This window comes from Macaca fascicularis, chromosome 10 (assembly GCF_037993035.2).
Source record: "Macaca fascicularis isolate 582-1 chromosome 10, T2T-MFA8v1.1".
Taxonomy (NCBI): Eukaryota; Metazoa; Chordata; class Mammalia; order Primates; family Cercopithecidae; genus Macaca; species Macaca fascicularis.
In genome coordinates, this window is record NC_088384.1 from 113,759,112 (window position 1) to 113,786,413 (window position 27,302).

Genomic DNA, 27,302 nt, shown 5'->3' on the forward strand with positions numbered 1-27,302 from the left:
CTTCCAAGGGCCCAGGTCTGTACCTGGCCTGTGGCTGGGGGGTCACAAGCATGGCCACTTTTGGCCCCAGGAGGATTTAATTCCTTGAGGGCTGAGGCTGTCAGATGCAGAGGAGGCCAAGTGGCTGTCCCACCCCATGCCAGCGGGTGCCACTGGCAGGGCGGCCTGTGGAAGCCATGGTCACCTGGAGCCTGAGCAATCTCCGTCCACCTCCTCTTGCCTCGATACTCTTCATTGTGGAGAGAAAAGGCAGAGATCCTGGCCAGGCTAAGTGGGAGGATTCTGTACTATAGGACAGCACTCAGCAATGTCTCAGGGCACAGGGGGGCTGCCTAAGTGCTGCTGGTATTAGGACTATTTTCCGGCTTTCACGACTCATCATAATCAACTGTTTATCTCAATCCCTGTTCTGGGTCAAGGTGTCCCAGGAAGTGGTCAAACCAAAACCTCATCAGAATTAACCTGGCAGAATCAGGGCATAAGGAAACATGGCAAAACCCAGACAAGTCCCGAGGCGGCAAACCCACGATGTCCACGCTTATGCTGTGAGGAGGCCAGGGGGTGGCCACCTCGCTCCGCGTCCCTGCCCAGCAGCCAGGAGCTGTGTCTGAAGCCCGCCTACCCCACGCCTCCCAGGGCCAGGATCTCACATTCCAGCCGACCTGCAGTGCCTCTGTGGGCTGCAATAAAAATTCCTAGACAGGTAGTCAGGTAGGAGGCAGGCCCACAGGATGAGCAGAGAGAGCAGGCACAGAGTGCCAGGTGCCCTCCCTGCCCCACACAAGTCAGAGCCAGTGGGCTCGGGAGCTGCCTCCTCGACCTTTCCCCCTAGTTCTTGTAGGATGAGACCCAAGCCCAGGATCTGAGACCTGCGTCCAGGAAGGTCTGCCAAACCGCAAGCCAGACAGGCAGCAGAACCTCCCCAACACCTCCCCGCCCCGGGACTTTTCCTAGCAGTAACTGGGTGTAGGTGGGGGCCAGCACACAGCAGGTGTATTTGCAAGGCCTGGGGCTGGGACACACCTGAGCCCTTTTCTTCACTTGCTTCCAATTGTCTTTCCCTCTCTCCAGAGCTAAAAAGGTACAGGAGGAGGCTAGATAATAAGTCACAGACCTATTCTGCAGAATATCCACCCATTTCAGACATTGTGAAACAATTAAATTATGGAGTTTTTCGTTTTTTGTTTTTTTTCCATTACAAAAAGAGAACGCTGAGATCTTGGTTAAAAATACACAGAGATCAGGATGCCACACAGCTGTGACCTGGGGCAGGATACAGACACTCTTTGAGTCTCAGCAGGCTCTTCTGCAAGCCTTGTGAGGTGTTGGGTGGTGACGGGCCACCAAAGAAGTACCCAGGGAAGTGCTGGCCTGTCCATCATCACCAGCAGGCTGAGATTCAGGCTGGAGTCCCATCACCAGCTGGGAGCATCTCTGAGCTTTCTCTGCAGGTGAGGACAAGAGGTCCTTCTCCATCCACACCTCTCCACCTCCCAGCCCTGCAGCAGGGCCACAGAACTCCATCTACCACTTTCCTGAGGGCAACATGACCCTGTGACCTTGATCTCATTAGAATCGAGTTGCCCCTGACCTTCACATAGCTGGGTGACCTCCAAAGGCCAAAGAACAAAGTGCTTCCATCCTGCAGGAGGAGCAGCGGATCTGTAACTGCTGATTAAAGACCCACGAGGGGCTTGGGACACAGCTCCCAGATGACACTCTCAGCCTTCTTGATTTTTGCCATACCCAAGTACCCCATTAAAGGAATTAAAATTCTTCAATATTTTTCTTTTCAACTGAAAGAAAATATTCAATTGATTTACTTATTACTTAACCCGATCTTAAGCAATAATACTCATGAAATCGACAATGTGCTTGTTATATTTTTCCTAACATACATTCACGTGAGTATGGAACTATTAAATTTTAAATGCCCATCCACGTGCCATCTCCAATTTTCTCATGGGCTACCGTTTGCTTTGTGTTTGTAGATTTCTTAGAACTGACATGGGAGGGTGGCACAGGTGGGTGCAACGGGTTCCACATCCAGCCGAGCCAATTACCCTTGGGCAATTGACTTCTGCCCTCTGAGCCTCAGTCTCCTTATCTGTAAAACAGGTCTAGTAGCTCTTGGAGGGTTGCATGTAGCGCCATGTAAGACAGGTCTAGTAACTCTCGCAGGGTTGCATATGGTGCTGTGCCTGGCACATGGTAGGCACTCGGGAAATAAGGGTACGGGAGTCCATGTTGCCCTCACAACAGGAGGAAGTCAGGACTGCTTCCCAGCACTTCTGTCTCTAGATGAAAAACAGGCCTGAGAGCCACAAAGCTGGTAAGTGAGGCTGCCGTGACTGACCTGGCATCCCAGTGCCGCAGCCACACTGCTCTTTTCTTTTTCTTCTTCAGAGCATGCTAGAGTGGAGAGCGGAGGAACCACTGCCTGTCAGCCCATCTCACTCCAACGAGGCTCTTCCAATACCCCCTCAGCAGCCATGCCCCAAGCCCAGGACACGAAGCTCCACGCTGAGGTCCACGCTGTCTGGGAGGAAGGCAGCCTCGGTGTTCGCCGCCTCTGAGTAACCACCTCCCCAAGACATGATTCATACCCGTCTGGGGTCACCCACATCCTCGTTCCCTACAAAGGAATGCAGGCCAGGTGAGGCCGGCAGGCGGTGGCTCTGGGCTGGAGCCCAGTGGGGCTGGCATCAGTGGCTGATGGGCTGACCCAGCCCCAGAGCTGCTGGAGTCTGTCTAGTCTCCAAGGCTCTGCCACTACCCTGGGCCCCCTGGCCGGGGCTAGGACAGACGCCCAGGTCTCTGGTACCCGTTATGGTTCCAGATTCAGGTTACAAAATGTTTTCCCCACAGAGGCACCTGGCATTTCACCGCTAGAGAATCAGACCTCCAGCCCAGCTTGGCCCTTTCACAATCCGTCTGCCCTGCTTAAAACTGCAGGCCTGGCCGGGCGCCGTGGCCTGTAATCTTTGGGAGGCTGAAACGGGAAGATCACTTGAGGTCAGAAGTTCAAGACCAACCTGGCCAACATGGTGAAAACCTGTATCCCAAAGTACTAGAATTACAGGCGTGAGCCACTGTGCCTGGCCTAGCAGTACTCCTCTGATTAGCACCAGAAGGATTTTGTGGCTGAAAAGTGGCCTGAGTTTCCTCCTCCCCATCACCAGACCTCAACTTACCCATCTGCAAGCTTGGGGCTGGGGGCAGCTCAGCGGGCTTGACTCTGCCACACCCTGCGATTACCTGGGGGGTTTTAGGAAACCCAGCTGGCCAGGCCCCATCCCAGAGGTAGTGGGTCTGGGGTGCCGCCACAGCCCCTCAGGTGGTGTTAATATGCGGCCAGGACTGAGAACTACCACATTTTGAAGAAGGCTAGAGAGGGTCCCTCCAGTCCAGATGTTCTCTGGACTCTCTCCTCACCCCTCCTGGGGAGCTCAGATCCTGCCCAAGCACCCCACTGGTCACAGGGACCACTTTCTCCCTTCAGGTGCAACCTGTTACCGACAATTTCTGCTCCCTCCCGCTCTGAGCCCAAGGGATCACTGTAGGTACCCTTCTAAGGAGGGAAGTGTGTGGAGGATGGGAGGAGAGGAGGAAGCAGCAGAGGCCCCCAATCAGCCCATCCCTTAAACCAAGTGACACGCGGTTCTGAGGCTCAGGGGAAGGTGGGCTCATCCCTGCCTAGCCGAGTGAGGCACAGGCTTCAGGAAGAAAGAGGTATGAGCCCGGGCGCCCCTGGGGCTCCAGGAATGCCAGGAAAACCTTGTGTCCAGAACTTTCCCCTTTGACCATGGGCTGGCCAGTGGTCCTGCTTCTCTGTGACTCTCCCTCCCATTCTGTGCCAAGACACTGCAGCCCAAGTTCAAACCCTGCTCTGTGGTGTGCTGGGCGATCCCTGGCAAATGACTCAGCTCCTCCTCCTCCACGCGACGGGGTTGCCATGAGGATGAATGAGACAGAGTGTGCAAAGTGCTCAGTGAGCACCTGAGCCACTGTCAGTAGGAATCACTAGGGTTCAAAACGCCACGATGTCACAGGCAAGAACCCAGAAAAACAATCAAGGAGATAAAGTTGTTGGGTGTCAGGTTCATTCCCTAAATACTAACTGCTTCCCAGATTCTCCCCTTTCTTGTTTTTGTTCCTGAACCCCACCCTCAATTCCCCCCCGAGTCTATTCTGGGAAAAGGATCCAGAGCTCATTCTCACTAGAGTGAAAGGGAATGCCTCGAAGAGCAGAGCTCAAGACTTTTGTGTAGAAAGGCTGGCAAGAGAAAATGGAGGCCTCTGTGCATATTTCCGTTTTCACCCTTGATTTTTAAAAAAGAAAAATAACATACTGTCAAGGAACCAAGGATAACGCTTACTCCGGGCAGTCATGCTCTTTGGGGAGCCTTGCTCTTGGAGTCACACTTGGATGCTGCTTCACTAAAGTGCTGGACGGTCCCCGCTACATGGCAGCTGAAGTGTGGGGCTAAGCCATCCACAGGTGGGGAATGTCCGTAGAACTCATGGAAGGAACTGCCTTGGGACTCACACAGGGTGACAAGGAGGAGCAGATGGGAGTTGGTCCTGGTGGCTGCATGCACCAGGATTTCTGCAGCCCCCACTAGTCTTTTAGTCAGCTGTTTGTCCGACAACTTCCAGTTTCCTCCATAAGGATCATCCACATCCCGATGGCCAACAGGTGTCATCACTTGAGCCCTCTCTGAACCCCGACTGGGAGCAGACACTGGCAGTACCACCTCGGTGAGGATCTGAGCCCAGCAAGGATGGAGGGTGCAATTGATTAGCAATGTCTGCTATGGGCAGCAAATGGGGGATGCCGATCAAATGCTGTGCACTCAACATCCCTCATCTATACTTTGAAAGTCACCAGACAGCTCAATAAATACTGGCTGGATTCTACAGGGTTACTGGCAAATTTCTCCTCCAGTGAACTTTCTCATAGCCATCCAGCCAGCAGCTAGACAGACACCAATGGAATGCTTTGCACTTGGTCCTGGGCTAGGAGCTGGATATTCAAAACTACCTGAGACAGGCCTTTGTTCCCCGATGCAGAGTGGAGGATGCAGTGCAGCTATGCAGATGGGGAACAAACCAGAGGAAAGCACGGCAGGAAGAAATATTCCCCTTGCAGGCAGAGCCTAGATTTATATGGACAGTTGGAATTTGGACTCATAATTACACCTCTGGGCCATGTGGCAAGCAACTCTGATTACCCTCTAGATGGGAGGACAGTGACAATTCAGGGCCAAAGCAACTAATAAAATCAGGCAAAATAAGTGGCACCATGTGTAAGTTCACAGTTTGGAGAATAATGCAAAGAACTAACAACCGCAAACATCTAGTAATTGTCATTGTTGGAGAAATGAGTGGGAAATGGGGCAGAGGCTCCCTTACACGTGAGCCTAAACATTTAAACATGTGTTTCATGGTAGGTCCAGCTGATACATTTTTTAAAGAGGCAACATTCTCTGCATCTGTGGCTTATGACTTGAAACGTCCCTCCACGTTTGGCGGGGGTATCCCTCCCGTGTCAGCCTGCTCAGAGATCAAGATCCATAAACACAGGGAGAGATACACCCGAGATAGGAGTGCATTGAGCTGCGATCTATCCTAACAATCAACAGCAGCAAATGGAGTGGTGTTTAAAAGCTGGTTGGTGTTATTTCATCGGTTATATTCACCCATGTAATGACACCCTCTCCATCATTTCAATACACCCGCCTCTTTCTCCCCTATCATAAATAGATTAGAAAACCAGTTTCCTCCTATGGCCGTGACCCTATTGGCTTCTAAGCTCAGCCCCATATGAATCAGCCCTGGCTCACTGAGATGGCATCTGAAATGACTCAATAACGAGGAGGCACAGACACCAATAAATGAATCACGCCTTCCGCAAGACCAAACCTTTGGCTTTTACAGACACCAATTACAAAGTAGAAAGAAAAGAACAAAGAAATTACTCAGGGTGTTTGCGCAAAGTTGATTCAGAGGTTTATAGAATTATTACCGACTAAATTGTCTTTAGGAAAGCAATTAGAGCTCTGGCCAGCTACAGACATCAGCTCAGCCCGGTGAGGGGAATCTGCGGAACAGGCGGGGCAGGCACCAAGTTCCTGCAGGGTTCCCAGACCTGCGCGAAGTTCCCTGGCTTCACTTTCCACCTTCTTCTGGAAAAAGCTGTTCTGGACCTTGCAGAAATCCTAAGACGTGAGCACGTACATATAGATATACACACACACAGACTTGGCAAAAGTCTCTGTATTAACTTTTATTTTTTATTCCTTAAATGTAGCAGCCATAAGAGGACATCAAGATTCTCCCTTCTCTGGGAGTCTGAAGCACATCACTGACCATAATCAAACTCTCACGCCATCTCTCAACTGACATCCACGAAGTGTTTCAGATCGAAGTTCTGTTACCTGCTGCATAACTCAGGGGAATGAAGAAAGGCGTTTGCTGTGGCCCCATGCAAATTCTGAGCCTCCCTAAAGGAAGTGTGGCCTCTGGGAAGAATCACCCCACGGGCTCAAACCGAATCTTGTTGTCTGGGCATCTGAACCTTACGGGACAGCTTGTGCAGTCTGTGGGTGTCACCCATATCAGGGATGTGCAAGTCTAGTGGGCAGCTTGATGCAAGAGGGAGCCAACCTGAGCTCCACTCAACTCACACTCTCGGGCAGCTGGCCCGCTTACCACCAATCCCTACTTACCATCAGCACCAACACCCTCGTGGCCATTTATTGAGTATCTACTAAGAATCAGCCCTGTGATAGGTGCTTAAAAGACAATTTATTTAATCACCTCTGTGCAGCAATTATAAATCCTGGTTTATAAATGAGGCAGCCAAGATCAGGGAGCGTAAGGAGCTGACCAAAGACTCCACATCTAGAAAGAGGTTCAGCTGTGTTAAAAAGCCCCTGGACCCTGCCACAGTCTCTCTCCCTGCGCAACTACCAGGTGCCAGGACTGCCCCACAGGCTGAGCAAGGCGTGTGGGGTGCAGGGTAGTCTCTCGGGATCTGGTCTAGATGAGCAGAGGGGCAACCAGGCACCTGCGACCACTGGTGCTGAAAACCTCCTGGGGGAAAGAGCAGTTTGCATTTGCTCAACATTTCTGAAAACTGATTCAACTTCCCACTTCTCTTGCTGCTGAGGACACAGCCTGGAAAATCTGATTTCACCTGCCTGGGGGAACCCAGGGCAAAGCAGGGAGAAGGTCAGACTCACCTGAGCTTGCCCTGTGACACACCTGTGGGAGGTGGGATGCCCATGGTGGACTCCAACAAGGGACCTCAGAGAAGCCTCCCAGCCTCGGCGGTTGGAACTCACATGTTTTGACAGTCCATGTTTTACATATATCATACATAAAATGCAAATGTATACTGTATATACTTGAAGATATGTGGCTCTAAATATGAAAACACACCTTTTTATATTCTTAACCACTGACACTCAGACAAATTCAGGGCTGGATTTGTCACTTTCATGCTCCCAAAGCCAGCGATGGAACCGGCCCCTCCTGGAGACCTTAAGGACCAGCAGAGACTCTTCCACTCCTGATGCTGATGCGACCTGCATACTGGGAATCCATGACAACCTGCCAATGACAATAGAGGCTGACAGCTGCCACTGACAGACCCCACCACAGGCCCACGCTTTACAGAACATGTTCTGGGGAACAGGGAAACTGAGGCACACAATAATTCTGCTTCCACCGTCAAAATGTTTATTGATCTATTTGGTGTCAAGATCGTGCAACTTCTATCAACACAAATAAGCACACGGCACAGCCACCTCCCCTGAAACTCCAAAAGCCTATATTGGGGGGCAAAGGATATAGGACGGTTTCTTAGGGCTTAAAAGGCAAAGTGGCATCTCGAAACTGCACGACCGCTAGCTGGTTCTGGCTGTGGCCGTCCAGCCTGGGGGGAGCCTAGCACCACTGCCAAGGAGGATTGGGAGGTGTTTTTTGCTGATGGTGAAGAGTTGGTTTGTGGAGGTCACAATCAACCTTTATCCACCATCCAGATCCCCGAGCCAGTGGGGATTTTCAACTTGCTACCAATAATTAAAACTCTCTTTCCTGCCATAGAGCCATTTCCCAAGCCCACTGAAACAATCACAAAAGATTTTAGTTAAAAGACATCAAAAAAGGGGCCTGGCATGGTGGCTCACACCTGTCATCTCAGCACCTTGGGAGGCCGAGGTGGGCAGATCACCCGAGGTCAGGAGTTTGAGACCAGCCTGGCCAGCATGGCAAAACCCTGTCTCTACTAAAAATACAAAAAATTAGCCAAGTGTGATGACTCACGCCTGTAGTCCCAGCTACTTGGGAGGCTGAGGCAGGAGAATCACTTGAACCCGGGAGGTAGAGGTTGCAGTAAGCTGAGATCACACCACTGCACTCCAGCCTGGGCAACGGAGCGAAACTCCATTTCAAAAAAAAATAAGTAAATAAAAATAAAAATAAACAAATAAATAAAAGACATAAAAAAATTAAAAAAAAAGAAGAAAATCAGACTATACTTCTAACCTTTCTGACTCCTTATTAGTTTATGGCAGGGACTGATTCCAAGCCACCTTTCTTCCTACCCCCATCCCCATTAACAACAAATACATACTAGAATGTGCTGGAGCACTAGGAATAGCTGATCACCACCTGATACCGCCGAAGTTGAGTCATAATAGCTGCTTAGCTTGGTTCAACGTGCGGCATCTCAACATCACCTCTGAGCAAACTCCACCTTCCTCCATGAGGAGGATATTAACCCCAGGACACTCCCAGTCTGCAGCAAGTGTGTGCCAAGAAGAACCACGCTAGGAATTCTCCTTCTGGGGGCTTGCAGCAAGCCCTGGCAATGCATTTTTGCCATTTGATGGCCTTTGTAGAACTAAAGCCATCACTTGTGAAACCTTGGCCACACAGGACAACTGGAGCAGGTGCAGGGGAGGTGGGTGCGCATTGACTTCTGTACCTGTCCCTTAGCTCTACAAGAGAGGGCAGGTATGAAACTCAGGCACAGCTTCCTGCCCCAAATAGTGGAAACTTTGGAGCATTAAAAATCACATTTTGTGCCAGAGGTGCTTTTCAGGTAACAGTCTTGACAACCCCATAAAACAGATGTCATTCTTCCTTCCACTTCACAGAGGGTCAACTGGAGGCTCAGGAGGATACCACGCTCACCCCCGAAATGAAGGTCTTCAAAGCCTGTATCTTGAACACAAGAATCTGGAATCTCTTGCAAGTTCGCCTGCCCACTTCCTCCCTTCATCCAGTGCATATTAGACTCCTACCAGGTTCAGGACACAACCAACAACCACTCTGTGCTTGGTGCCTGGGGGGAAAGCAGACATGGCACAGCTAATGACACAAAAATTGGATTACTGCCATGACAGGTGTGACAGGAGGAAGACCAGGGTGCTTGTGGGCCCCAAATAGGACACCAGGCTGGGGGTCTCCCTAGGCGAGGCCCTGAAGGTGCCTCTGAGTGTGGCCTCTCAGCTACCCTTCTGAAATGACTCGTGTTCTTTCACCTGTCTCCCTACAAGAGCGGCAGCTTGCAGAGGGCAGGAATTCATCTGTGTCGTTCCCTGACATTCTGCGGCCCTGGGAACAGCACAGGAGGTCAGAGGTGCGTGGCAAATGGTGCTGAACGCCGAGCCCCTGCGGAGGCTGTGTCTAGTGATGTCCCCTATCAAGCCTACATTTGATTCCCTGGGAACATTCCCCAGCTACTCCCTAAACCCCTGCCATGACATCTGCTGGTGCTGGTATGTCAGAGATGCACAGAGGAGCTGGAGACACAGACACCGGCTCCTCACACAGTCTGGCAAGGCACGTGTGTTTTGGAGAGGCATTTCCAATGAATGTCAGCCAGTGTCTTGCCAGAGTAGAATGGACCCAATTGCTCTGAGAGGTGGCCAATTCTTATGTGTTCTTCCCTAACAAACGGTCCAACATGGGCTTGCACTGTTGGGAGCCTAAAATACCACTGCAATGGCCAATCTTGCAAAGAAGGCCCTGGAGCTCAGGAGGTCGATGTGGTGGAAAAGAAAGCCTGGGAATGTGGGCTGCACGGTCAGGGAGCTTGGGTTTGAGTCCCAATGGAGCATCAGTTCCTGGCTGTGTGACCTCGAGCAAGTATCTTACCCTCTCTGATCCCATTTTTGTATTCACAAATTGGTGCAGTAGCTCTCTCAGGGTTGTTTTGAACACTGAGAAAAATGCTTCACTAATACCTGGCACATAATAATCTCTTCACATTCAGCTAGGAAAAAAAGCAGAAGCACAAAAATCCATCAGTCACCCGGGGAACAGAAAAGAGAAGCCATTCTGTGGCTCTCGGATAGCTTGGGGATGCCCCAAGCTCTTCCAGGTCCACCCCAGGGTGCTGAAGCCCCTGCCCTGGCTGGTAAGTCATTCTGGGATTTTTCCCAGTTTGGTGACCAGCAGTTCTGCCAGTGCCTGACAAGACCCTGACGAGACCCCTGAGGTGTCAAGGTTTGGCTTTGTAGTGTCATCCAACGGGAAAACGAGGTTGACTGTCAGTACTCGGCACTATCACAGCTTCGCAAAGGGGTGCAGCCCACCCCGGGGAGCAGGCAGGAAGGAGTGCTTGGAGCAGAAGTGAAACTGAAGACCAGCCCCTCCCCGGCCCTCCCGCTGCTGCACCTGTCAATGGGGACAGGGGAGATCAGGGCCTTTCTTTCAATGGTTTGCCTCTCATACGCTCACCTGTTAAAAATTTCAATTGATTCTCAAAAAGGGAAGCCCCAAACCATCAGAAGCTACTGTTTTGTGCCTTGCCTTGTACCCCCTCTTCCAGCCTCTGTCCACCAAGCCTGGCAGTGGATTAAGGGAACCCTGCTGGCAGGCCCGAAGAGACTGTCTGGGGCTTCCTGGGCCGGCAACAGGCAAGCTGGGGTCGTTGCCAGCCAGGTTTGCAGTGGACCTGGTAAGGACAAGGAGTATTACACAGATAGTCAATTACCTCCATGTTCAAGGCCATGGGCCCCAGATGGGCCTGTTGATTCCAACCTTCCCAGCCAGTCCGAGGGTGGGAAACCTTTTTCTGGTGAAGGCCTTCTCATCACTAGGCACTCTGTTAGAGAGTGACCGCTAGGGAACCAGGCAGAAAGGACCATCGAGTCCAATCCGCCCCACCACCGCCCACCTCCACGAACACACAGCTGCGCCAGACACCAGGCCACACACAGCCAGAATCTCTCGGCACCCTCAGCACAGGGGCCATTATCACCCCACTTTACAGACCTATCAGGTGACAGTGAAGGGGAGCACAAAGGGGATGGGACCAGCAAGTTTTGACATCTCCATCCCTCTGGCCCTCAGTCACACTCCTAACCCACCCACAGCAGGGCAGGTCACTTGATGGGACAGATGGGGTCTGCCAGCAGGTTCTGTGGGGCTTCTTGGTGACAGGGGAGACAAAAGGAACTGTCACACTTAAAACCCAGGAGTTTTATGTCAAAATCTAACCATTCAGCTGCCCTGGAATGGAAAGATCTGGCCACTCAGGGCCCACGTGGCAATGGTGGGCTGAGCACTGGTCACAGTGCCTTTAAACTGGACTCTTGCCCCCGGTTCCCTGGAGCCCACCCCAAAGACAACTGAGTTTGCTTCCCTGAGCCATGCTCCCCCAGCCTCGGGGAGCCCCTGGCATGGCATGGTACCATCCTCGTCACTCCAGAGGGTGCATGAGGAGCAGGTCCGCCTCCTGCACAGCTCCTGCACGTGCCCCAACCATGCGTGCGTTACGCAACACTTTGTAAAAAGCAAAAAATGGGCCCTCGGCTTCAATCTCCTTCTCTCAGCATGTGCACCATACAGAACCCGAGGCTGGCAGCAGCACAGCCTCCGAAATTCACCGTGTAAGAGTTCCCTCTCTTTGGGCAGGATCCCAGACCCCGGGGTGCCTGTGAACTTGGTCTCTGGATGCGAACACCTGAAGCGAGAAGGCCACACCAATCCTCAGGTTTGGACCCTGCCACCAGCACCCTCCTCTGAACATTTTCTGGCTTTTAAACTATTGACCGGACTATAAACATTTAAACTCCCTGGCCCTGGGCCAAGTTGGGAGTGGAGATGGTGGGGGTAGGCATGTGGGAACACCTGACCCCGTGGCTCTGGGGCAATCTGGTGGCGGGTGCATCTTGCAGCACGGAGGCTGCCTTGGGGCTCCTGAGGGAGGCAGCTCTGCTGTAGACGCTTCCAGCCTCCACGGACCTCCCGACAGCCTCACTTCTCCTGGGCAGCAGCACACACGGCTCCACTTTCCTTCTTTTTCGGACAGAGTGCATACGTTTGCACCACTTACAGGGGAGAACGTGCACTCTTCCCCCTTCTTACGTGGTCAGAAGTTTTAACCATTCCCAACCCAAAGAGAAGAGGGCAGGAAAGACCGACAGGAGTAGAAGCTGTGCGTGCCTGTGTATGAATGTGTGTGTGCACGTGTGTGTGTCTGCACGTGTGCGCATGCAAGCACCCACTCACAGGCGTGTGTGTGTTTGTACAGGAACAATTAGTTATTCTGTGCCTTGACAAACGCTAAACTCACCTCGACCCTGGGTCACACTGGGCAGTGTAGCTGGCTTAACCCAGACCTCCTGGGAAGCTGCGGCCAACTGTCTGACCTAAGACTCGGGTCACAGAACTCAACTCCCTTAATAACTCCCTTAGTACACCACAACCTAAAACCCAGACAGTCAGAAAACCTGCGGGTGAAAAGTCCCAGGGTTTAGCGGGCCCACAGGGGAGAACAGCTGGTGTTAGACGTCTGTATTTTAACCCCGATCCAAAACATCAGCTTTCACTAACGCCGGGGTCTCTCCTTAGAAACGCAAATCCAAGATGAAAACGGGAAAACTTCATCTCAAGAGCAAGCCCCTGTCTTTGCTTCATGGCACACAACAGGCACTCAGGAAAGCTGAGTGGATGAGTGGCTGCGGAGTGGCCACAGGCCTTCACAGGGATGGACGTCTGATGGGAACTGAGGGTCTCCTGGCAACGCAGATGCTGCCCTCTGGCCCTCAAACCCCTTAGGAGAAACCACTAATTGATTAAACAGTGGTCTCAGTAAGGGGCATTTGACCATGTCTGGAGACATTTCTGGCTGTCGAACCTGGGAGAGGGGTGCTGGTATCTAGTGGGCAGAGGCCAGGGGTGCTGCTAACACCTTACAGAGCACAGGACGGCCTTTCCTGCCTCCCAACAAAGAATTACTGGGCTCAGAATGTCACAGTGCCAAGGCACTGTCTCTATACCCTCACTTGATTCAAGCAAGTGTCAAAACAGCATGTGCCAGGCAAACCCAGGGAAACCTGGGTGCCCTGTGAGTTTCTGATATTTTCTCACATTTGTTTGGAACAGGCTGGAGAAGAGGAATCAGAGGCTCGGTGACTCTGGCCAGTGGGTGGAGTTAAAAAGACAGCTGTCACCGTAGATACCACCAGAGATGGGCCCAGGGCAGGGGCACCTCCCAGGACCCTCAGGAAATGCCTCCCGCCTGAGCAGACACTGGATGGCCCCAGGTTCAGTCTTTTCCCGAGAGAGACAACTTAGCATCCATCTGGGCCCCAAATTTGAGATAACAGCCAGAGGAGAAAGACCAGGGGGTCCTCTCCGAGACGCAGCTGAACTGAAATGAGGTAGATGAGGTTGCCAGGAAAACCGGGTGCCAGGAGTCCTTTCCTCAAAAGTAGCCGCGTCAAGCTCCAGGCTGTCATCTGTTAGGCTGTCACTCGTGCTGCCTGCTTTTAATCCCAGGACCCCTGGCTTTTTAAAAGAAAGGGTTTTCCCACGGGTATGTTTTGGGAACACTGAATTGCCACCAGACAGCAACCTCATCCCTTGACTCTCAGAAAAAATGGGGCCCCAGGAGTATCCTGTTACAGTCAAGCCCACTCCATTCAACATCCTGAGAGCAGACACGAAGGGGCTCTGACCATTTCCTCCAGCCCCCAATTTCAAGGAGGACCTGCCCTGGGGCCCAAGTTCCAAATTCAAGAGGCGCGAGGGTGTGCAGTCCAAGAGAAACCACCCTGGCCTGGGGCTGGTGTGGGTTTTGGACCTTGGGCAAAACTTTCCACAGTGGGCTTTCCTCATCTATAAGCCAGGGATGTGAACCCCGAGCTTGCGCAGGCTCCTCTCAGGTCTGAAATTTGGGGTAGCTGAAGACCACACCCGGGAATCGGCAGTGGGTGGGAAGCCGGGTCCAGCACACTGACCTCCAGCCAGGCTCAGCAGGGCAGAGGCCCTATCTTGAAAGACTATAGAATTTTAGATTTCATCCATCACCGTCTCATTCTTCAGATGAGGAGAGTGAGGCCCATCAGGGCTTAAGGACCTAGCAAGGTATCTTACAGGATAGGAGCCACGTGGACACTGCCTCAAAGCCCAATTCCAAACCATCCATCAAGTTCTAGTTGCAAACAACTCCCAGCATGTACTAGGTGAAAAACAGCAGCCACTACTAGTTAAAAGAAAAACCAAGTAATAGCTTTTTTCCTTTCTTTTTTCCTCCCCTCGCTTCCTTCCTATCTTTTGGTATAAAGAAACTCCAGGAGACACCAGGCCTGACTACTTCCTCACCCTAGTCCTTCAGGGAAATCTGATGAAAACAAACAGTTACAGTATACCTGCATTTTAAAGACTGGTTGGTTCCCTGGCGCCTTGCAGCTTTCTTTCAATAAGTAGGGGGCTGTGTATACACAGAACACAGGACTAACTGGGGCACCCAGGGGCCAGCTGGAACCAGCCAGGGTTCCAGGTATTAACCCCAAGGGTCTTACTCACTTAAAGGCTGCCAGGGGCGGCCGGGCAAAGTGCAGAGGGTGGCAGCAAGGCATTTAGCAAGAGGCCTTTATGTCAGTTCAAAAACATCATGAAGGACTGAAGAGCCTAAGAGAGGACAGAAATAAGAACTATGCTTGTTTTTTTTTTAAAGTCCTGAACCATAAAGAGAGACAAGAGTAAAATGCTGCACTGTGCCCAGCCCTTGGAATAAGGGTGACACAAGGATGTGTGCCCCTTGAGCAGGAGGTCCCCAAGGCAGCTTTACAGAACAAAGGGCAAAAAGTGAGGCAACCAGGGCCCTGAAGCAGCAATCCATCTAAGGCAAGACTCTCCAAACGTGTGCGAACGGATTTTCATAACATCCTCGTGCATTTCATTAGCCTCCTGAGTTCACAAAAGGCCTCTGGGAAGGCAAGTCGGTTCCGCAAACGCTGGCTCTGGGCAGGTCCTCCTGGCACCTCGCTGGTCTGGCGCAGGCCGGCTGGAGGGGGTAGGGGGAGAGCTATCCGTTCCAGGCTGGGATGGAGTGTCCAGGTGGATGGATGGAAGGACCCACCGCCAAAGCCCAGCGAGCCTGGTTATTTTTACCACTCAAAGCTCACTGTATAGGCTCAGGGGCCACAAACTGGGAGCCGCCTGCGGACACTTGCTTATGAGCTGCCCAGACACTGCCTTCATTCCACGGCGGCTGCTTCCCAGCTCCGGGCCCCAGCTAGGGGCAGCATGGCCCCGGCAGGGAAGGGCTGTGTGCCCCTTCACCTGGGGTGCTTCTTCAGAGTGGGAATGGGGAAACGAAAGCTCTGGGAAGCAAAAGGTCCCCGAAAAGATGGGCTGGGGGACAAGGTGTAGGCTAGAAGCTAGAAGCCAGAACCCGGGAGGTGGTGGTTCAATTCCCTGCTCAGCCAAATGTCCACCTAGGTGGGCTGTGTGTGCAGGAGGTTCGGACTTACTTATCCGAACTTTTGGGTGCACAGGCGGCTGCGTTAGCTACAAGGTTCAAAACCCCATTCCCCACCGTTGGTCCAGTAACCCCTTTTAGGGCCAGGCAGTCCCAAACACAAACAGCCCCAAACTTTGACTCCTTTGTAACCACGGCTTCAGCCAGACTGAACCAAGCTGTCCAGACAGAGGCTATTTATAGGTGCGTCGGGGACACAGACACTGGCACAATGACACACACACATTCAAGATCCACGCTGGGCCAGACGCGCCAGCGCTGAGCCCTGGATTCAGACACCTGGACACACACGGTCCGCAGATCCGGCCCAGCCAGACCAGACCCCCAGAAAGACGCACACGCTCAAGAAAGGCACCCCGGCCCGGACACGGGAAAGACACACAGAGAGAGGCAGGAAGACTCGGAGGCACGCACTTTTGGGCAAGACCGCGACTCAGACCCCCAGACACCCCGAGAGACGCCGAAGACCCAGACAGAGCCACGCAGCCACGCACACTCCACAGACGCACGGACATCCACTCAGAGCCCGAGACACAGCGCCGCGAACACTCCAGACACACGCCCGGAGCCCCAGACACCTCGCAGACCAGACAGTGTCTCACACGCCCCTCCACCCCCGCCCAAAGTTGATAAAGAGCCGGCCTAATTGCTCCATCGCGACTGCCCCTTAGGGAAATAAAATGGAAACTTCACGGATCCGCCCGCACCAGCCCTCCCGCGCCGTGCGCCGCCGCTGGGCCCCGGGTCCGAGTCAGGGCGGGCGGGGCGCGGACAGCGGGGGCCCTGCCAGGCTCGCAGCGCCGCGGGACAAAGCCGGGCCGGCCGCCAGCTGCCGCGAGCCGGGAGGGCGCGCCCGGGGCGCGGCGGACGCTGCCGGGGCGCAGAGCGTTCGGTCCGAGGGGGCGCGCACGGCCCGGACCCCCGCCCGCAGCTGTGCCCCGACATAGGGTCCGACCCCGACGGAGTCTCCGGGGAGGGGGGCGTGGGGTCACTCACTGATCTCCATGCTCTGGAACAAAGAGCGTTTGCAGTTGCACGTGCAGGAGACATTGGGCTGCCCGGCGGCGGCGGCGGCGGTGCTGTTGACCCCCATCAAGCGGTGCATGGACGGCGCGGCGGCGCGGCGCGGGGCGCGGGGGGCGCGGGGGCGGCCGGGGGGGGCTCCGGCCGGCGCCCGGAGCTGGGGCCCCGCATGCAGGAGGCGCGCGGCGGGGGAGGTGCGCCCCGGCTCGCCGGGCTCGGGTCGCCGCCAAGTTCCCGGGGCGCCGCGGGGCTCAATGCGCGGGACCGCGCTCCTCTGCGCCCCCCCCCGGCCGCCCCTCGGCAGCCCCGGGGGCGTCGGCAGTGCCCGCGGGTGGCGTCCGGAAAATGGGCTGGCAGCGGGGCGCGCGCTGCCGCCGGGGCTGAGCCTCTGCCGCTAGCTTTCCCCAGCCGAGCGCCTCCGCCGCCGCCGCCGCCGCCGCCTCCTCCTCATTCAAGTCCAAGGAGATCGGGTTTCGCTCCGAGACCGCGGTCGGAGGCAGGCAGACGGTCTGACGTCAGCGCTAGACGGGGCTGCCGGTTCCCACCGCGCGGGGGCCGGGGAGGGGGCGCGCGCTGCGCCAATCCCCGCCGAGGTTCCCCCGCACCCCCTCCCCGAGCCGGGGGGCGGGGTGACGGGAAACGGGGCGGGCTCTTAAAGGGCCAGAGCTAGGCGGCCCACGTAGACCCGGCACCCGCGCAACGGAGGAGGGGCGCTGTGCCCTCTCCCCAACGGCGGTCAGCTTGGAACGCCAGCCCGGCGCACGCCCGCGGCCAGGGAGCCGAACTCGGTGCCAGCCGCACCCGGGCGGGTGGCTGGTGCGCCCTCCCCTCGGCCCCGTCCCTGGGGTCCTTGACCCAGGCTTTTGGGGCTAGCCTGTCTTCTGAGGAGCACAAGGTCCCTGGGGGCTCAGGGAAGAGAAATTGGAGAAAGGGGGAGGAAGCCCCCAAGATGGATCACCCATTGCCTGATTTCGCAGGAGACTGTCCGCCTTCAGTTCTGCAGCAGCTCGGGAATCATGGCCCACTGAGCCCCTAAGCGCTTTCACCCGAACCCAAGGAGGACGACCAGGAAAGACGGGAACTCGCGTAGACACGCCCGGAAGCCCTTGTCATGTAAATAGCTGTCGGGGACTGGTGTACCGTCGCCGCCCCAGCCGGCGGGACCTGGGGCGAATCCACACCCATTGTCTGCTGCCCGAGGGGCCACCGGCTGGGGGGCGCGGCGCCGGAGTTCAAAAGGGATATGAGCGGGAGGGGTGTACTTTTATTTCATTAAGTTTTAATTACAGGAGTGCTACAAGAACACATTCTTCTGGTTTAAAAAGATATTAAAATATTACATAAGAGACCTCCCCTCCCTGGCCCACCTCCAGCCTCTTAAGAATTTAGTGGGTCGCCTCTTAGACACTTTCTCAAAGCTTCACTTATTTAACAAGCACTTAAGGAGCACCTACCTGTGCCAGAAACTCTCCAAATATTAACTCAACCTGACACCGACTCAGTGTGGCCGAATGTCATTCTCTCCATTTTACAGAGCGGGAAGCTGGTCAGGGAAGTTGCTTGTTGAAAGTCACACGGTGGAGGAGCCTGTGTTCCAACCCAGGACCCTGGGGTGCTGCCTCTCCCTCTCCCACATAGTCCTGATTCTTTAAATATCCACATATTCCTGTAATGCCTGGAGTTTTAGTAATTAGCGGGGACTTAGTGTGTGTTCAAAGCAAACAAACAAAAAAAGCTTTTAAAAAGTGTTATTGTGTTGGTAAACAGTTTGGATAGAGAAGGAAAAGCTGGAATTTGGGAAATGAAGGTGGCCTCAGGGGAGAACTTACCCAGACCAGAGTAAATTCATCCTTCAGAGAAAGCCAGTGCAGGAAGTGGGTTCCTGCTCTCCCTGCACAGGCACAGCGGTGCCGCCAGAGCTCCCCCAGAAAGACTGGGAGGCCTGTTCCGGAGAAGTCAAGCCCAGGGATGTGGCTCAGGCTGGTCCAGGCTCTTTGGAGGAGTCCAAGAATGCCCAGCCCAGAGGGAGGTTCAGAGTCACTGACCACCTTCTGTTTGAGAGGAGATGCTCACTCTTGGAGCCACAGCCAGCACTAGATCAGGACCCAGGCCCTGGCCCAGGAGTGGGGCAATACCCAGGGTCTACCCCAGATGGCACCCTGCTGTGAGCTGGGCTCCCTCAGCCCCTGCCTTGAGGAAGGGGCAGTATCATCAGCGTGTCTTTTATCAGGGGAAATATTGCTGCAGTTTGGCCTCTGCAACTTAAGAGAAAAGCTGAGGGGTCCTGAGCGGCCCTTGGGGGACCACTGCAAATATTGGCTGGGCCTGAGATAACCTGGGTCCCATTCACTTCCTAGGGTAAAGGAGGTCATCTTTACCACTCCTGCTTTCAGCCATTTCTTCATTCATTCAATCAACTAACTGGCTGAGCTGCAACCCTGAGCCGAGGGAATTCAGCCATGCCAGACCCAGCCCCTGCCCTCCGGGAAGTCTCGGGAGACCTGGCTAGTCTGGCTGGGAGAAGTCACACGTTGATTGTCTTGGAAGTGAGATGGCATTTACACAATGGAGGCTGCACTGCCAGCAGGCAAAAATAACCAGTTAATTCAGTGGATTAAAGAAACCAAACCTACCCACAACACTTGACCTCCCATTGATCTGTCTGCGACAATGGCAGTGGCTACCATTTATTGAGTGCTGATGGTATCACCTGGGATTGACTTAGTGGTCTCTGGCACTAGTTCCAAAGTTGATTCTGTCTGGAGAGCTTAAGGCAGTGTTCAGAACTGAGGGTCCAAACCTGAGGGTCACCCAAAGATGAGTGGGACACAGCTGTGTCACCTTGGCTGAGTGCTTTCACCTCTCCAGCCTCAGTTTCCTCTTCTGCAAAATGGGTGGCTTCATGGCACCTTCACATGGTGTGATTGCGAGGAATGAAGGGATTGATGCCTTGCAAATAGAGAAGAAGGGGCCGGATACATCTTAGTTGTTATGTTAATCATCTTGGCAACCCTGGGAGGGAGGAACCACTATCATTTTATTTTCCATTTTACAGATGAGGAGAATGATGATTCCAGCACAGACAGGGCCCCTGACGGGGCAGTAGGAAAGGAGAATTGCTTTGGAAGGAGCATAGGCTGGACTGCCAGCATTCACAGGAGGCTTCGTGTGTGCCCAGGACTGCCAGAATTAAATACAGGACACCCAGTTCAGTTTGAATTTCAGATAAACTATGAATAATGTTTAGTATAAGTATATCTCAATTTAACTGGATAGCTTGTGTTTTTCTTTGTGAAATCTGGTAACCCTAGATGTGCCAGGGATTGTGATGCCGGCAATTTGGGCATGAGGGGCAGAGCCCACTGTCAGGCACAGGCACAGGAGGTCACAACTCCCTGATTCTACCCAGGGGAAATGGGCACAGCCAAGGTGTTAATGGGCTGAGGAGGGAGGGCTCACCGCTGGGAGTGGGAGTGGGGAAGGGGCACCACGATTGGGCAGGCCTGAGTCCCTGGGAAGAAGGCCACAAGTCAGAGGTAAAAGAAAGGTTTTGTTCACTCATTCAACAAACATTCTGCTCCTAGTCAGTGTGAAGCTCTGTGCTGGGTACTGGGCACAGGGCTGGGAAGAAAACAAACTCCCTGACCTCGTGTGACATTGTGAGGGACAAAGGGACTAAAGACACACATGCAAACTCATAGGCCAATGTGGTCAGGAGGTCATTTCAGACATGGTGATGACAGGCCAAAGGCCAGAGTTGGGGTGAGATCAAGGAAGCCCTCTCTGAGGAGGTGGCATCTCATTCCACCTGTAGTTACCGACCACCCACAGGTGCAGCCCCAGCCATACTGAGGCTCACAGGTGAGGCTGACATCACATGTGTAAAAAGATGAGTCCAGGTGGTAATTTCAGAGAGACGAAACCTGGGAAGAATATAAAGGGAGAGGGTTTGGAGGCGACTTGAGCCCAAAGGGTTGGGTTTCCTCTCTGGGGAGACGTGGGCTGCGCATGTAGGAGACAGTGGAGAGGGGGTGCCAGGCCGGTGGGGGCATCAGGAACTAGGAGACTCTCATGGTCCCAGTAGGTTTAGAGTTTGGGACACATTTCCCGGCCTGGCTGTGGCCGTGGGGTTGTGAAATGGGTGTGTGAAGCAAATGGATTGTGAAACAGGTGACTGCAGAGACAGGCCTTTCTGGGACTCCAGACAGTGTGTGCCACCATCCGCCCTGCCCATGGGTTTAATCTGTGGCAGGGGGGATATTTCCAGAGGAAACGTCCTGTTTCAGCAGGTAAAGGGGCTTTGCTCCCAGCGGCGCCGCGCCTCTGTGCTGTGCCAGACTTGGGCGCAGAGCCAGCTTTGTGGGAGGGCAGCCCCCCTGCACTCGCCAGGGTCACATGCTCTGAAGGGTCGGGGTTTTATTGTATTATTTTATTTTATTTTTTGGTTTAGTTTACTTCTCTACTGTTGACCTCTTGAAATTCCTAATAGTTAACAATTTCTAAACACGGGGGCCTGCAAATCTGTAACCAGTCCTGCTCAGATGCCAGGCCCCCACTGGCAGCCAGTTGGGACCCCGTGGAAGTCAGTGTGGGTTTTGGCCACAGCCGAGGGTGGCTGGCAATGTCCTGACTGTGCCCGCTGGCCGAGGGTGGCTGGCCACTGTGGAAAGTGCCTGGCTGAGCCAACAAAGGTCCTGCTTGGGGAGCCGGTTGTGGGCACAAGGCAGAGGCCCTTCTTAGGGCCATCTGTGCCCCGGTCTGCCTGCCACCCCCTGGCCTGCCTGGACGGAGCTGCCTCTGCAGAATTAGTCTTGGGAAACCTTAAGCAACTTAGTGACCTCCCCTCCCAATTTAGCACCTTCGGAAATGGCATCCAGCAGGCTCATTTTGTTCCTTAGGTTGGGGTTAATTGGAGCTGTCAACTTTCACAGGTTAGCAACTTTGGACTTCATTTGTGTTTTGTTTTGTTTTGTTTTTCTCTTGTTTTACTTTTAAACACTAGTAAGAGCCAATGTTTATTGGGCACTGCCCATGCACCGTGCCAGGCCCTGTTCTAACCACTTCACATTCTTCCACTTAGTCATTCAACAAATATGCATTGGGATCCTACGGTGAGCCAGAAATTGGCTCACTGGATCCCCACAGCAACCCTCTGAAGTCCAAGCTAATATTATTCCCATTTGACAGATGGGGACACTGAGGCTCAGGGACCTAAGGATGAGGTGGAGCTGGGATGGGAATCCAGTACTTGGGCCCCAAAGCCCATGGGTTAGCCTCAGCAAATGACGCCTTATGCACCCCCTCTCCCTCCTCACTGCCTCTGACTGGGTCCTTCCTAGCCATCCTACTGGACTCGGTTGGCACTGTCCCCCTTGGCTCCATGGAGGCTCCCTGGGATCCACCATTGGCCTCACCACTGGTGGTGTTCGTTCATAAAAACTCATTTCCGACAACGAGGGCAGCTGACTCTGCAGCGGAGTGAGGCTGGAGGGGCTGGGGTGGTGAGAGAGGCCCCGTCAGCACCTGCTCTGGATCCGGCGTGGGCGGCCTTGGCAGGCTGCTCAGCTCACTGAACCCGCATCCCCTCTGCCACTGAACAGGGAGGAGCAGGATTTCACAGTGAGGGAGAGGCAGCGTCGGGAGGCCTCAGCACAGGGCCCAGCGGCCCCTGGACTCGGTGTCTGTGAGTTCAGCATCCCCTCCACTTGATTGGTAGCTCCAGCAGGCGGGCCAGTCTGGCCTGCAGTGGGTGCTTGGCAAACCTCCTTGGAGTAAATGCGGGAGGGGCACCTAGCCACAAACACACTCAAATCCCATTTTTGGCTGCCTTCATGACCAGCTAACAAGTCTTCCCGCTCACTCACCCTCTCCACCTCCAAGTATCCTTCCAACCAAGTATCCTTCCAACCGAGTATCCAGAAGCCAGTCATCTGGGCTAGCACCTACCGAAAAGAGCGAGGAGAGTTTGTATGGTATCGACCAGAACCAGAAGTCTCAGCCAGAAGGACGTGTTGTGCATGTGTGGTCTACACTGTGAGCTTGTGTGTGTGTGTTGCATGTATATGTGGGACGTACATGTGCATATTCATGCTGTGGGGGTGTTTGTATGTGTGTGGTGTGTGTCGTCTGTGTTGAGCGTTTGAGAGTGCATGTGGTGTTGTACATATGTGTGGGGTACACATGTGAATACTTCTGCCGTGAGGGTATGCGTGTGTTGTGCGTCATCTGTGCGTGTGTGTGCACATTTTCTTGGTTGCATTTTGTTTGTTTAGGCACTGATACATGAGCTTTGCTGCTGGACAAATGTCAGATGGTTGAGTTCTCCAACAGCAATCCAAAGAAGCTCGGCTAAATTGGCCACAGATGACACCCCCACCTCCACCCCAGGGTGCCATCCCGTTCTCTTCTGTCCAGTTTTTCAATTTCAGCAGGGAACTGGATTCTTCCCAAAAAGACAGGGCTTTGGAAGCCAGGCAGGGAGATAAGGGGTGGGCAGAAGGAGAGGACAGAAGGGAACATTAGAGCCAATTTGGTCTTCTGACAGATGGGTAAACTGAGGCCCAGAGAGGGCCATGACTTGGAGAAGATTCAAGGTGCCAGAGAAAGGCAGAGCTGAGCTAGGATCCATCCAGCACCTGACAGCGGCCCAGGCCCCGCAGGGTCTTTGGTTACCTTAAATAGCTTAATACACAGACCTTTCTAGCACAGGTTGAGCTTGAGAGGGAAATGGAAGATTCCAGATGTTTAACTCATGTCTGAAACACTTTCAGAAAGAACTATTAGTCATTCAAGCTGACTTCATGGACCAGAAACAACCAACCCAAAGTGTTCTGCGTCTCTCTTGTCACAAATGACACATTGTACTGTTGTTAGGAGTAATTAATAATATAAAACTATGCTTCTCAATGACATGAGAGAGATTTAGGAGAGGTTAGCCCTTTGTGTTCCGCTGCTGGGTTTGAGGGGAAGCAGGTAGAGTGGGCTGGGTGTGACAGCAAAGACCACACTAATCACAGAGGACTCCGACATGACTGTGTCTGCCTGGCTGTGTGCAGTGCTAATGCTGGGCATCTCACCTGGCACGGAGGCTATTCCATACCTCGTGCCAGGCGCTGCAACAAGCCGTGGGACTGCACAGTGACTAGCGCAGGCCAGCTCTGCCTCCACAGTTTCCCCCTGATGGGCTTACTCACTCATCTGCCCATTTCCCCAAAAACTGAATTCTGCATGCGGAAAACGGCGGGGTCAGGCAAGTATATGTTACCACTTCTGTGTGCCCTTGCTGGAGAAAGTGAATGAGCTACTCTGGGCCTCAGTTTCTTCAACTTAAAAGTGGAGATCTGACAGGTATCCACACATAGGGCAACTGCAAGAATTACATGGGGAATTCACACAGGGCACTGAGCACAGGGCCTGGCTTGGAGCAATCTCTTGAAAAAGTTAATTACAGTAGTCCCCCCGCCCCCACCACCCCATGCATGGCTTCCCTTTCCAAGGTTTCAGTTACCCATGGTCAGCCAAGGTCCAAAAATAGTGGGTACAGTACAGTAAGATATTTTGAGAGTGTGAGAGAGAGAGGGAGAGATGATATTCACATAATTTTTATTACATTATATTGTTATAATTGTTCTGTGTTATTGTTAGCTGTTGTTGTCAATCTGTTACTATGCCTAATTTATAGATTAAACCTTAATGTAGGTATCCACGTGTATGAAAAAACAGAGTATATAGGGTTCGGTGCTATCTGAGGTTTCAGGCATCCACTGGGAGTCTCAGAATGTACCCCCCACGGATAGGAGGGGAGACTGATTAACACTACACACTGTGCATTCCAGGGGCTCTCCGTCCTGGACAAAATACAAACAGACCCTTTTCTTCCCTTTGGAGAACTTATCCCAAATTATAATTTTGTGTGTGTGAATTTGTGAGTGGCTTCTTTCAGTATCTCGCCCCAGCTAGACTGTGTCCTGTGTGTCCCCAGTGTCTGGTCTAGGAACAAATGCTGAGGTGTCTGCAAAGCATCCAGAATGCCAGGCAGGCACTGTGGGAGCCCAGAGGAACAGGGCATGACAGTGTCCAACAGTCCCCGCAAGGGGGTGGCACCAGGAAAACACTCTGTGCCCTTCACCTGCATCTCTGTGCCAGGGTTGGAGACACGGTCTTGTCCCATCTGCACAGGTAGCCCTCAGGCCAAGTGAATCTGTCCTCAGTTTAGGGCTTGGGAATCGGTGTCCAAGAAGAGCTGGCTTTAAAGGCAGTGAAACTGGCATTGCGTCTTTGAAGGCAGCACGGGCTACATCTGTCTTATTCTCCGTGTCCACAGCCCCTAGCAGTGACTGGCATGTGGTCACGCCCAATAAATATTTGCTGAATGAATAAACACAAAACAATTTTGCAATGTGGACTAGTCCCTTAAAGTATGAGTATTTGCAACCGGTAGGTCCGTTTCTACCACATATCTTAAGGAAATAATCAGAGAAGTGAACAGAGTTTTAAGGAGAAGAACGTTGATCCTGTCTTCATTTGTAAAAGCAAAAGTGCAATGAAATTAAAAACAAATAGGGGATGCATAAATAAGTCAGTGATCATAAAACTGTTCAAAACCATGTTTTCAAAAATTGACGACATAAAGTCCCATGTAAACTAAATTTAAAAATAGGCTGCAGAACTGATCTCAACTTTGTACAAAAATATTATTAGAAAAAGGACTGAAATGATATTTGCCAAAATATTAACAGTGGTCAGCTTTGTGTAATGGATTAAATGCAATATATTTCTCATATTGTTTGCTATATTTTCTACGATAAGCATTCATTTAGAAAAATTTTTAAAAATTTTTACTTAATAGCGCCTCTGAAGCAACTCTCAAGTCCTACCTCCTGCGGCTCCTTTAACAGCAGTCAAGACACCGAAGGGGGGCGGGGTGCCAGACAGGCTGACGTCATGGGCAGCTCGAAATGACACAGCAAACGGGCCAATCCCAAGTTGGGATTCCGGGAGAAGCAAGATCTATTGGATACAAGTGCTGGCGGCCTCGACCAATGGTGGGAGAGGGGCCGGAGCCCGGCGGCTGCGTGGGTTTTAAATCCACGTGGTGGCTGCGGGGCTGGGCTCGGGCTCGGGCTGGGCTTCGGGGTTTAAAGGCTCAGGGTCCCCAGGGGCTGCAGCCCTGCGGCTGTGGCTCCGAAGCGCTTGTCCTTTTCTGGGAAAGGCGATTCCTCCACCACCTCTTAGGATCTTGGGCAAGTCACTCAGCTTCGCTGAGCCTGTTTGTATCAGTAGGGTTTTGTGAGGCTCCAGCCCTTCAGCAGACGTTTCCTGGGCATCTACTGTGTGCCCGGCAGGGCCTTCTTAGATCAGGTATAAGGCAGGAGGGAAGCGTCGGGAGTCCCAGGCCTGCTGCGTCTCTAACCATGGGCAGGTGGCTCAGCATTACCTCCCCTTCTTCCCCACTGCTCTTCCCCATCCTGGCTTTTATTGTATCTCCTCTAAAAGGGTGTGAGCTCCACGGGGAGGTACCCATGTGCCTTGAGGAAGGTCTGCCCCAGTTTGTAGTCAATATGTACTTTCTGAATAATTATTGCAAAGACTAGTTCTCAGCAGAGAGCTTAACACATAGGAGGTGTTTGATAAATGGCAATTGTTCATGCAATAAAGAACAACAGCAGGCCAGGCGCAGTAGCTCACGCCTGTAGTCTTAGCACCTTAGCACTTTGGGAGTCTGAGGCAGGATTATTGCTTGAGCCCAGGAGTTTGAGACCCCTGGGCAACGGTAGTGGGGCCTCATCTCTTAAAAAAAGGAAAAAAATGAAAGAAAGACAGGTATATATCAGCCAGGTGTCTTGGTGCATGCCAGTCGTCCCAGTCAATTGGGAGGCTTAGGCAGGAGGATGGCTTGAGCCCAGGAGTTTGAGGCTGCAGTGAGCTATGATTGTGCCACTGCACTCCAGCCTGGGCAACAGAACGAGACCCTGCCTCCAACAGCAACAACAGCAAAGAAGAACAGATAGCACTGATGAAATGCCTATTATGTGTAAAGTGGTGTTCTGGGCATTTCACATGTATTACATGCAATTTAATATTAACAAAATTACAAGTCTTATATAACTTAATATTCACAAAAACCAAATTAGGCACCATTATTATTCTTATTTTGCAGATGTGGAAACCAGGGCAGAGAGAGGCAAGGTAACTTTTCTAAGGTCTTGTGGCTAGGAGGTGGTGGGGCTTGATTCAAATCCAGGTCTGTCTACTCCCGGGGCCCTTGTTCTTAACCACTGTACTATCCCAATACTTGTCGAGTACTCAGCGTTTCTTTTCCAAGAATGTTCTAAGTTAGGCCTGTGCTAGTGGGAAGTGGGAGAGAAGAGGGGGATAGGAATCAGGTGGGTGAGGCAGAGCCAGGTGAGCTGGGGTCCTGCCCCCTACAGCAAGGCCCAGCCCTATGGGGTGGCATTGGACAGGAAGAGAGGCAGTGAGACAGACAGGC

At 52.9% G+C, this 27,302-nt stretch overlaps 1 protein-coding gene and 1 long non-coding RNA gene across 6 annotated transcripts in view; one reads left to right on the forward strand and one right to left on the reverse strand.

Annotated features, from left to right (window-relative positions):
• PMEPA1 (prostate transmembrane protein, androgen induced 1) overlaps nt 1–18,785 on the reverse strand; it is a 62,829-nt gene extending 44,044 nt beyond the window's left edge. For 2 of the 4 annotated variants that reach the window (XM_005569431.4, XM_074005592.1), the window contains exon 1: nt 16,787–17,327. In XM_005569431.4, coding sequence (XP_005569488.1) covers nt 16,787–16,895 — 109 coding nt within the window. In that variant the 5' untranslated portion in view covers nt 16,896–17,327. Of the gene's footprint in view, nt 1–16,786; nt 17,328–17,771; nt 17,890–18,642 lie in introns of those variants that run through there. The other 2 variants (XM_065523342.1, XM_005569432.4) reach the window with 2 other exon arrangements.
• On the forward strand, nt 17,493–25,544 carry LOC107126578 (uncharacterized). 2 transcript variants are annotated; one of them, XR_001483130.4, is made up of 2 exons: nt 17,493–17,926; nt 19,171–25,544. It is a non-coding gene; the product is annotated as an uncharacterized lncRNA (long non-coding RNA). The 2 variants fall into 2 exon arrangements; XR_010578744.1 differs by having other exon boundaries at nt 19,869–25,544.
• The last annotated feature ends 1,758 nt before the right edge of the window (nt 25,545–27,302 follow it).